At 40.1% G+C, this 12,116-nt stretch overlaps 1 protein-coding gene across 2 annotated transcripts in view; it reads left to right on the top strand.

Moving 5' to 3' along the window:
* Positions 1-690: 690 nt before the first annotated feature.
* ecpas (Ecm29 proteasome adaptor and scaffold) overlaps positions 691-12,116 on the top strand; it is a 74,407-nt gene continuing 62,981 nt past the window's right edge. Inside the window, exons 1-5 of one of the 2 annotated variants that reach the window (XM_003227324.4) lie at positions 692-872; positions 1,176-1,223; positions 10,165-10,295; positions 10,950-11,066; positions 11,618-11,736. In XM_003227324.4, the coding sequence (XP_003227372.2) occupies positions 851-872; positions 1,176-1,223; positions 10,165-10,295; positions 10,950-11,066; positions 11,618-11,736 (437 nt within the window). In that variant the 5' untranslated portion in view covers positions 692-850. Of the gene's footprint in view, positions 873-1,175; positions 1,224-10,164; positions 10,296-10,949; positions 11,067-11,617; positions 11,737-12,116 lie in introns of both variants that reach the window. The other variant, XM_016997357.2, reaches the window with a different exon arrangement.

Raw genomic sequence — 12,116 nt, 5'->3', positions numbered from 1 at the left:
CATATTACCCAGGCTGTGGCGCAGGCTGTTGAACAGCCAGCAGCCAGCTGAAACAAATCACTCTGACCAAGAGGTCATGAGTTCGAGGCCAGCTCGGAGCCCGTGTTTGTCTTTGTCATTGTTCTATGTTAAGGCATTGAATGTTTGCCTTATATGTGTAATGTGATCCGCCCCGAGTCCCCTTCCGGGTGAGAAGGGCGGAATATAAATATTGTAAATAAATATTAGTACTGCATGTTTTATTATGATCGCAGGCCAGTTTGATATGTCCATATGAAAACTTTTTATAGTAGAGTCTCATTTATCCAACACTCGCTTATCCAACACTCTGGATTATCCAACGCATTTTTGTAGTCAATGTTTTCAATATATCGTGATATTTTGGTGCTAAATTCATAAATACAGTAATTACTACATAGCATTACTGCGTATTGAGCTACTTTTTCTGTCAAATTGGTTTTATAACATGATGTTTTGGTGCTTAATTTGTAAAATCATAACCTAATTTGATGTTTAAGAGGCTTTTCCTAATCCCTCCTTATTATCCAACATATTCGCTTATCCAACATTCTTCCGGCCCGTTTATGTTGGATAAGTGAGACTCTACTGTACCGGTATAAATGGAAACAAATCCGTGTTGCAGGAAGCCATCCTAGGTGGCTTTGAGGCTTGGAAACCTTTGGTGGGAGGAAAAGGCTCCCGAGTGCTGCTGCAATGCCCTGCTGCAGATAGGGGGAGAAGCTCCTCTTCCTTCCCCAACTTGATTTCCTTTTGGTGTGTGCCTGCTTCCCTCCTCATTCCCTCCCCTTTATTTTCTTGTGGAAGAGAAAGTAGCCACAGAGAGCCAACCATGGAGGTCAGCATGGACACAGGTCAGTCCGAGGCGTGTGTGTGTGAGGGAAGAGAGGCCATCTCTCCCTTCTTCCTGGGTTTGGGTTTTGAGGCCTGCAGGAAAAGGCCTCCTCCTCCTCCGCCTTGGCCTTGTCTCGGCTGCGGGAGGGAGAAGGGGTGGCGGCTCAGCTTTCTCTAAATATAACATGAAAAGTCAAGCGGGAGGCGGGTGGATGGGGCTGGGAGATATATATATCCCTCTCTGAGAGGGCATGGAAGCGCCGCCTGAACCGCTGCTTCCTTCCTTCCTTCCCCTTCCCTCCTTTCTCCTTCTCTCTCCTCAGCTGACAACAACATGGCTGCGGCCGCCTCTGCTGCCCAGGATGAGCTGAGTAAGTGGGCTCTCTCAGCGGGGAGTTGGGGGGCTATATTATTCGTCTATGCGTGTATATATATCTATATCTTTATGTCTGAAGATTTCCTTTCTTGGCTGCCTTTCCCATCCCTGCCTGCTCCTGATCACAGGGGAGTGGTCTTGGCTTCCTGAGGGGGGAAAGTGGTGGCAGGGATTTGGAAGAAGGAAGGGGTTGTTTGATGCCTATGTAAAGAGAGAAGAAAGGTGGAAGGGTGTTTTGTTTCCCTCAAAGGGAGCTCCTCCAGGGTGTGTGTGGGAGAAGAGGTGCCACGCCATTAGGCCTCCGTTGTGCAAAGTCATGCCCCTTTTTTGGACTGGATCCCTCATGTTGGGATCAGGTTTTTAGAATAGTTGTATCATAATACAGATCTAGCTACCTTGGAAAAGGGGCCCATGTGTATGTTATATATCAGGGGTCCCCAAACTAAGGCCCAGGGGCCGGATGCGGCCCATCGAAGCTATTTATCCTGCCCCCACAGCACAAGGGCAGAAGCAGGTTGGGCTAAATGACCCAAGGGGTCTCTTCTTCTCTTAAAACCCTTATTATTATTAACATTGAGGCTGGGTGGCCACCTGTCAGGGGTGCTTTGCTTGTGCTTTCAGTTCACAAAGGCAGAAGGGGATTGAACTCAATGGCCCAAGAGGTCTCTTCCAACCCTCTTTATTATTATTATTATTATTATTATTATTATTAACATTGAGGCTGGGTGGCCACCTGTCAGGGGTGCTTTGCTTGTGCTTTCGGTGCACAAAGGCAGAAGGGGATTGAACTCAATGGCCCAAGAGGTCTCTTCCAACCCTCTTTATTATTATTATTATTATTATTATTATTATTATTAACATTGAGGCTGGGTGGCAATCTGTCAGGGATGCTTTGCTTGTGGTTTTGGTGCACAAAGGCAGAAGGGGATTGGACTCAATGGCCCAAGGGGTCTCTTCCAACCCTCTTTATTATTATTATTATTATTATTATTATTATTATTATTATTAACATTGAGGCTGGGTGGCCATCTGTCAGGGATGCTTTGCTTGTGCTTTCGGTGCACAAAGGCAGAAGGGGATTGGACTCAATGGCCCAAAGGGTCTTTTCCAACCCTCTTTGTTATTGTTGTTGTTATTGTTGTTGTTAATTATTATTGCTTGGTGGCCAACTATAGTCCAGCCCTCCAACGGTCTGAAGGATTGTGAACTGCCCCCCTGTTTTAAAGGTTTGGGGACCCCTGCTATATATGTATATGTGTGTGTGTATAAGTTAGGCATGGGCAAACTTGGGCCTTCCAGGTGTTTTGGACTTCAACTCCTACAATTCCGGCTGTTAGGAAGTGTGGGAGTTGAAGTCCAAAACACCTAGAGGGCCCAAGTTTGCCCATGCCTGGTTTATATATGTGCGTGTGTGTGTGTGTGTGTGTATGGCAGTTCCCAAGTTACAAGAAAGATAAGTTCTGTAGGGTTGTTGTATGTCTTTCGGGCTGTGTGGCCATGTTCCAGAAGTATTCTCTCCTGACGTTTCGCCCACATCTATGACAGGCATCCTCAGAGGTTGTGAGGCATGCCTGCCATAGATGTGGGTGAAACTTCAGGAGAGAATACTTCAGGAACATGGCCACACAGCCCGAAAGACATACAACAACCCTGTGATCCCGGCCATGAATGCCTTCGACAACACATAGGTTCTGTAGGTTTGCTCTCGAGTTAAATATCCTATGTACGAACAGGTACATTTTTGAAAAATAACTCCAGCCATATATATTTTATTTATTTATTTACTTTGGAGATTTCTATGCCACCTTTTTTCAGAGCAGAGCCAAGCCAGCTCACAACATATTTTAAAATGTACGTACCAATATTAAAACTATTAATTAAAACCCATGTGTAATCTTCGATGATGCTTAAAACTGCCCACGGTTTAAACATTAAAGATAATAGTGTAAGAGCAGGTACATTTTATGGGTAACCCCAGCTGTATAGAACAGGTACATTTTATATGTAACTCCAGTCATATAAATAGATATAGATAGTGTAAGATCAGATACATTTTAAGTGTAACTCCAGCCATATATATAGTGTAAGAACAGGTACATTTTATGTTTAACTCCATCCATATATATATAGTGTAAGAACAGGCACCTTTTATGTTTAACTCCAGCCATATATATATATATAGTGTTAAGAACAGGTACCTTTTATATGTAACTTTATATGTAAGGACTGGTACTACACACACACACACACACACATAATGTTAGAACAGTGACATTTTATCTGTAACTCCAGCCATATAGATAGATACCGTGTTTCCCCGAAAATAAGACATATTTTTGCTCCCAAAGATGCTCTAGGTCTTATTTTCAGGGGATGTCTTATTTTTCCATAAAGAAGAATTCACATTTATTGTTGAACAAAAAAATGAACATTTATTATATGCTGTACAATAGTTGTCATCACAAACCAGCATAAGCAGACAAACTGTGAATCCTATCAAGAATTTCTTGTTACTACCATTACTTCCATGTACAACACTCTATGGTACGTGCATCCTGCATGCTCTGGTGTTCTGTTCGTTGGGCATGCTTCCAAACAAAAACTTTGCTAGGTCTTACTTTCGGGGGAGGCCTTATATTTAGCAATTCAGCAAAATCTCTACTAGGTCTTATTTTCTGGGGATGTCTTATTTTAGGGGAAACAGGGTAGGTAGTGTTAGAACAGGTACATTTTCTGTGTAACTCCAGCCCCATTCCCAGCCCCATCCCCACACATGCACACACACACATATAGGACTGGAATTACACATAAAATATACTTGCTCTGTATCTATCTATCTATCTTTGGATAGGATAGGGAAGGGTTAACACCCCTGTGGGATTTGTTTTGCTGTCTGTGCCCCTGTTCAGAAGATTTCACCTCACTTTTTGTCCCACTGGATTTTGAAAAAAAAAATTGGCTTGTTGTGGAAACAAGGATTGATGCAAAAGCTTCATTTGAGACACTGTTACCCCATGATAACTGTTTCTGGAGTGAATTTCTCTTCTGAGGGGTAGATGTCTCTCATTTTCTGTTGTCTCGCCCTTGTTAATTTGTAAGTCAGATGTTTGTAAATCAGGGACCCCCAGTGCGTGCGTGCGTGTAACCTGAAGGTGATTTTGTGCAGAGTATTTTTAATAAGAGTGGGCATGCAGCAAAGTGTGGGTGCATTGGAGCCTCAGGACGCAAAGATGTCACTGCCTCAGCCACGCCTCTGGACAATTTTGGAGCATTTTGGATTTCTTGGAAAAGGATGCTCAGACTGTTAGGAAATGGAAAGTAAAACTTCAAGGGGATGATCTGTCAGTGTGTTGTGAGGCAGCTTCCTCCTCCGCCCCATAGCACCCCTTTCAAAATGGACTTCCTCTAATTTCCTTTCTCTTTTGCTTGTCCTCTTTGGTTTTTTTAAAAAAAGATCTCTTAAGGCTTGGTACATGCATATGTGTCTGTAGTTCTTATAAGGATCAAAGAGGGTGATATTTGCCAAAGGTTGGCATGGGTTGGTGGCCAGGCAGATTTAAAGCCAGGCTTCTCTCCCCATCTCCCCTTTTTATCATTTTATTCTTGCAGTCCTTGATTATGTAGGAATGACTGAGCTTTTCTGGATTAATATTCCCTTCTAACATCTTCCTAAACCTGGGGAGTGGAAATAGGAAGTCTATAAGGTTCATCTCTCCCCCCTCCACACACGCACACTTTCCCCCACTTCTTGCATTAGAGTCAAGCTGGGTCAGAGAGAGAATGCTGCAAATGCAGGGGAAAATATCCTGTCCAGCTCCTTCCTGCCCCTTTGCCCTTCCAAATTCAGCAGCCCCTGCTCCAATATAGGGAGCAAGGCCTCCCGCTGCTGAGGCGTGTCAGACCAGGGAAGTGATTCCCTGTGACAGGAAATGCCTGCAGTTTCCGATACTGAGGCAAGCCGGGAGATGTATTTCTGTGTGTGTTTCCTTTGTAAAACGCTCCACCGCAATCTTGTATGCTCCTACCCATCATGGTGACACTGTGTAGGCCTATGCTTATTTGTTTGGCCAAAGCATTTACTCGGGCAAATTGAAATATTTTACTGTATGAAGATGCATAGCTGTGGACTGTAATTATGAAAGCTGCGCTCCTTGGATGGGGCAATCCTGAAATAAAGTCCTTTGCTTTCTGATTCATGTTTCAAAACCAGTCATGTAGATTCTGCTTGCTCCTTTGCATCAAGAAGTTGTGATATGTGTGTGTGTATTTATTTATTTTGAGGAAATGTACCACTATATTTATTCAGATCAATAGGCAGATACACACACATGCATATATATATATATATATTCACACTATATATATGTGAGTGTATGTGTTTATAGAATAGAATAACTTCATTGTCATTGTACTATTGCACAATGGAATTAAATGCTTTCCCCAGCACACATAATAAAATAACACATGCATTCGTCCACACTCCAATTACCACCGCACAGCCCCCAATGCCACATCAGTGGGAAACCATTGAGTTCAATATAGTTACAGCTCTAGGATAAAAAGCTATCTCTCAGTCTCTTTGTCCTTGTTTATGTCATGCCTTTGGTTTTGTCATTGTCATATATAGATATGCACATGTGCAGACACGCATATTTGTACAAAGTGTGAATATTTCTCAGTCTGAAGATATACTATGGGCCATTGGTATCTGCAGGGGATTGATTCCAGGAATTCCCCCAATGAATACTAATATCTGTGGACGCTGAAGTCCCATTATATCCAGTGACGTAGTAAAATGGTGTCATTTATATACAATGGGAAAATCAAGTTTTTTTGGATTATTAAAAAACCCTTTCAAGACGTGTATGGTGGAATCAGTGAATGCGGAATCTATGAATTGAGATGACCAACTGAATATATAAATTCTTAACAAAAATATTTAATTTCTTTAATTCTCTATTCCTCTTGAGACTGATTCACTTAAGGCAAAAGTACACGTTTTTATTTGCTTTATACAGCTTTGTCTTATTCAACTTGCAGAGTGATAAAGTATGAGGTCTCTGCATGTACTTGATTGTGTAAACATAGCAACCCACAAAGTTAAACATTTCAACTGTCTAAAGTAATGTAGGTACATATAATTAATATTTTCAAGTATGTACGGTTGTTCAATATTATCACAATGTATCTAAAACATTTGTGGTAGTGAACAGTGACTGACCTGTAATTTAGATGCAAGCTTATCATAAATATAGGGTGCTTACTTATGCTGAAGCATTAGCTTTGATTTCTTTAATTGTACCTGAGAACTGGTAAGAAGTTATATCCTTTACTTATTGTGACATCTTAATTTGGTGCTCTTGATTTCTATCTCCTCTGGTTTATCAGGGAATATCTGTTTGTTTAACTATCCCTGCTTAAAATGGGAATAATTTTAACAGTATTTTCTCTTGTCTGTGGTATTGTTCCAATTAAGCAGAAGTTCATGTCTGAAAATGCCTGTTGCTTAGGGTGATATGCAGTGCAGTTCTAAGCAAGTGTATTCAGCAGTATAAGTAGTTAAGCTATTTTTGCCACTACGCAGTACCTAGTCAAAACCAAATAGAAACATTTTGGAGATCATGCATGGAGGAGTATATATCTGTTCTCTTAAGGAAGTGTTTGAATTCCCCCTCCCCCGCAGCCATACTATTCATCAACAGGATGTGTAAACTATCCATTCTTAGTAGGGCCTAATAGCATTGTAGTTTTAACAATAAATTCATTGTTAAAATGGACTGTGTTCTTTGTTCCCTTTTACATCTCTGGGCTCTGATATAAATCATAGTGGAACAATTCTTTCTTGCACTTCTTGGCTGTCATAAAATGTAATGTGCCATATGGAATGGGGACATGCTGTAGCTCCAGCCAATCCTAGTCTGTCTCTTTCTGAACAACCTACACAACAGTTTTGTAGGAAGGAGCAGCATTACAAGCTCCTGATGCATATTCAGTAGTATCCCACATTCCTACAATAGTACAGGAAAGAGACATGCTGTAACAAACCCAACATTTGAGGGTGACATCTGTAGGCACTCCCTATTCCAGACAAATTTATTTGGTATTGATTCCCATTGTTAACCCTACTCCAACCCATGGCTTTGAGTTTACTGCAGTGTTGCTGCTACCATTATCCTGCCTTTTTCACAATTTAGGAATGGCTTTGAGCTTCCTTTTTAAGGAACATGTGACTTATGTGCCTTGTGGAAGAAGACTCTATGGATGGAAGGGTTGTAGAGGATGGATGACTAAGGGGAAAATTTGAATGAGTTGAGAGTTTCAGTATGCATGAATATCATGGATTTTGATAATGAATAAACAGGGCAGTGATTTTTTAAAAAAAAGATGCATCACTTACCTGTCAATTATTGTAACAGTATTTTGCACATAATCTATTCAGTCTTCAACACGTGCCATGTAAAATAAAGGCTACTATTCTTTTTTTTTCTCTTGTATCCTATTTCAGTAACACACTAACAGCTCAGTACTTGTCAGGACCCAGGCTGCAGAGCACCAATAACCATACGCAGAGGCCAGAATCTATCTAATATCTTTATTAAAGAATTATATAAAGTCAATAAAAACAAGTGTAGAATATAGTCCAGAAGTAGACCCTTCAAGAAAGGTCAAATATAGTCCAGGAAAGCAATGTCCAATATATGATATTAAAGTCCAAAGTTATAATCCACTTCACCGAAACACACACTATTTAGCAAGCAATAGTGTGGGGAACTGTCCATAGTCTTTGAGGCTCAAGGTAAATCCGAAGGAGGGGAAAACAAGGCTGGAATCCGAGAAGCAGGGTCCGTGGTTTAAAACGCAAGGCAAGGCAAGACTTGAGACTTGGCAAGGTCCAACTTGAAACAGGACAATCGTGGAACAAGAACTGAGTTCATAGAAATCCGTGGAACAAGGCAGGGCTGGAAACTTGGTTCAGGAGCTGGGAACTGGGGTACGAAGTCTACACACGATCTCACTCCACGAGCTAACGAATTGACTCCACAAGGAATCCTTTGTGGCCAAACATCTATATAGGATCTCGTTTTCCCGCCAAAGCACACTTTCTCTGGGGAACAAGAACCGAAACCTATACTGTCCAGATGCAGGACTCCTTAAACTTTCCCAAGGGAACCAGACTTAATCATCTAATTGTCTGGCAGCTATCCGGGCGCTTCGGCGAGTCGCCTCCCGAGCGTGTCTATCTTGATTATAATAAAGGCGGCGAGAAAATGGGGGAGATTTCTCCTCAAGGCTTGTTTGGCTGACTTCTTGTGGACAAACATCCTGCAGCTGCAAGGGCTCCAAATCTGGCAGAAACGGTGGGAAACCCAAGTTTTCCTCTTCATCTGTCACAACAGTACTAGGAACGGGACTACATGGCCCATGAGTCATCACAGTACTTTAAAAATAAAAATGTCTCCCGAACTTTTGGTCTATCTGTTTGATTCATCAAGTAATATTTCAGTTGTCAGCAAGGAGTGCATCTACACTGTTGAAGTCTAGTAGTTTGACACCACTTTAACTGCTGTGGAATTCTGTGGTCTTTCCCAAACATGATGTATCACTGGAGGTCCATCTCACACAGTTCCAGAAATTAGTTTTGGTTCTGTTTTCTTTCCTGCCCCTCCCTCTGGAGCATATTAAGAATCAGGCTTTGCCTGCACAGTTCTCCCCAAGCTTGATCAGTGAGGTGTCTGCCCTAGCAATGTCCTTGGGAGCCAGGCTGATCCCTTCCCACTCTCCTCCATTTCTGTAGTATGTTCCCTCCCACCTTCCTTCAGAACTTTATGGTAGGCAGATCTTCTCACCTTCCTCTATTGTAGTATGTGTTTGTGTGTACATGTGTATGCGTATTTTACCACTCCGCATTGTATTGTAGTTCCTCCTGATGAGTGGGCATTGTGCTGAAGTCCCTCCAACTTACAATGGAATGTGTGTACTTGGTCCCACACTGGGAGGAAAGTGGCATTTAAATGCAATAAATAAATTCCCTTCCCCATTTCTTCCAGGAGCAAATTTTTAGTTTTCCCTTCCTGCGCAACCTTATTTTTGCTTGAACATACCACCCTCGTTACCAATGACAATTATTTTTGCTAAAACAAATAAATATACTCATTAATTATGTATAGTATTTTATGGAGCCAACAAAACAGCCTGCCTGCAGCAGTGCTCCTGTCCCTTGAACAATGATTGGCAAAAATAACACCTTTTGTAGGAGCAGCTGTATAGGAGCAATTTGTATTGAAGCAATTGCTGGATCTGACCCATAAGTTGGTCTCGATAGTCCAGTTTCACATTTAGGCTTGGATTCAATCTCCAAGATATCTCATTATGTGTGTTTATAAAAATAGTGGTATTCTGAAAAAATCCGAAACACTTTGGGTCCCAAGCTTTTTGAATAAAGGATCCTCAACCTGTACAGATATATCAGCTATGTCATGTACACTTTAAAAACAGTGATCTTTCAGGTGTATTTAAAAAATATGAAGAAGTATATTCTATTCTCTTTACATTTTTAGAAATATTACAATATAATAATTTTCACATACAGCTTTGAACAAGGTTGAATATAATATTTAAACCAAATGTGCTAAATCATAACATTATTTAGATTTTCTAATTCTGCTTTTTTCCTGGAAAACCCATGCCACTGTTTATAAATATATCAACCTCAAAGAATCATATATATATATATACACACACACACACATACGTTTGTACATTTTCTGATACATTGGAAGCTGTTATAATTTCACCTGAAGAATGCTATTTTTTGTAAATAGAATTAAGGCATTATATAGTTTATACTTCAAGATGAAGTTGAGGTCTGCCTGTTTTGCTGTTTGATCTAGATTTTTAGTTCCAAATTGGACTTCTTGTCTCTTCTTTTATTTTAGATCAGCTCGAACGTGTGTTTTTGCGTCTTGGCCATGCAGAAACAGATGAACAACTGCAAAATATTATATCCAAATTCCTACCCCCTGTTCTTCTGAAGCTTTCTAGTACACAGGAAGGGGTCCGCAAGAAGGTATGGATTGCTGTTTGTGCACAGAAGCTTTGATAAACATTAACTATTTAAAAACCCTCCCTCATGTTGGTTTTATACATTTTGTGGCATGGATCTAGTTGAGATGGAGCACATTTTTTAAAAACATGTATTCAGAGCTGGTACCCTGAAATTCCTTGGTGTCTGTTCTGGTTCATAAAAATATTGTAAAGGTTTTATTTAGTTTTCGTTCAGGTTCTTCTTTTAAAAAATCAGGTCCACTTTATCTCCCTAGTTTATTTTTTGGTGCAAACAACATATGGGCGGTTTCCCTAAAAGGTTTGAAAATCAGAAGAAAGATAATATATGGGTATTTTTTCACCCTTGGTAACCTAGAAATTATCATTCATTATATTTCAAGCTTGGGAAGTAAACAATTATCCCTCCACATTTGCTGGGGTTAGGGGCAGAGGATCCCCATTTTTTTACTTGAGTGAATTCCTTTGTAGAATTTTTAGGTTCTCCGTAGAAGCTGACCATAGAGTCACACTGGGAATCTAGAGATTTATAGAGACAACATATTAAGAAAACTGTATAATCAAATCCACAAAAGTGAAACCTGTTAATGTTTAGGGCTACCTGTAATTGTGGAACGTACATTAGAGAAATCAAAGGAAATTATTTTCTCCTTTTCAGGTGATGGAACTGCTAGTTCACTTGAATAAACGAATCAAGAGTCGTCCCAAAATCCAGCTTCCTGTGGAGACCTTACTTGTCCAGTATCAGGATCCTTCTGCGGTTTCCTTTGTTACGGTAAGTAATATTTTTCTTAAAGATTTCTGCCAACAGAATAAAGTTACTGTGGTTTTTCTTTGAAGATCTGTCACACCTAGGAATTGCATCCACTTTCCTTATAAATATAAATTTGTCATTTTAAAAACTTAAGATAGTTCTCTTGTTGAAATGGAAGAAATAGGCATTGGATGTTTATTGTTAAGGCTTTTTACATGCTTTGTCTTTAATATTTCTCTTGCTGCCCACAAAGGTTCAGTTTAGTAGTAGATTCTCTTAAATTATTTTATCAGTTGAAAACAGCAATTTGACTTCTAGTTATAAAACATTGCAATGCAAGTGTAAAATGTACTCCGTTCATCTCCCTCCTTTTAGGAGGAGGGCTTCTGCATTCAGCCCCATGTAGAATTCATTTTAATCATCTTGCTCAAGAGTTTTAAGGTGAATTAGATTGCACAACATCTTGATGAACAGAGCAAATTAATAAGAGAATTTCAGTGGCATTTGCCAAAAATTGAACTATTTTGGGACTGTTTTAAAGTGGTATATGGATGTGTCCTGGACTTTTGCAGAATTTTACGATAATATATGTTAAGATGGGCTACCCTCGTTTGCCTGTGGAAAAGCAATGTGAGCTGGCTCCCACTCTCCTTACTGCAATGGAAGGAAAACCTCAGCCTCAGCAAGACAGGTATGTTATCCTGAGCTTCCATTTTCTCCTTTTTTGTCTTAGTTTTTTCAGCCAGTTGGTTTTTAAAAAAATCTTTAGCTGTGAATATCTATACACATACCGTGTTTCCCCGAAAATCAGACAGTGTCTTAAATTAATTTTTGCTCCCAAAGATGTGCTAGGTCTTATTTTCAGGGGATGTCTTATTTTTCTATGAAGAAGAATTCACATTTATTGTTGAACAAAAAATGAACATTTATTATATACTGTACAGTAGTTGTCATCACAAACCAACATAACCAGACAAACTGAATCCTATCAAGAATTTCTTGTTACTACCATTATTTCAATGTACAACTGGTATGTACATTTATCAATCCTGCATGCTCTGGTGTTCTGTT

The sequence above is a fragment of the Anolis carolinensis genome, chromosome 2 (assembly GCF_035594765.1).
Source record: "Anolis carolinensis isolate JA03-04 chromosome 2, rAnoCar3.1.pri, whole genome shotgun sequence".
Lineage (NCBI taxonomy): Eukaryota > Metazoa > Chordata > Lepidosauria > Squamata > Dactyloidae > Anolis > Anolis carolinensis.
Note: the sequence above shows the minus strand (reverse complement) of the source record. Positions and strands in the feature narration are given on the sequence as shown.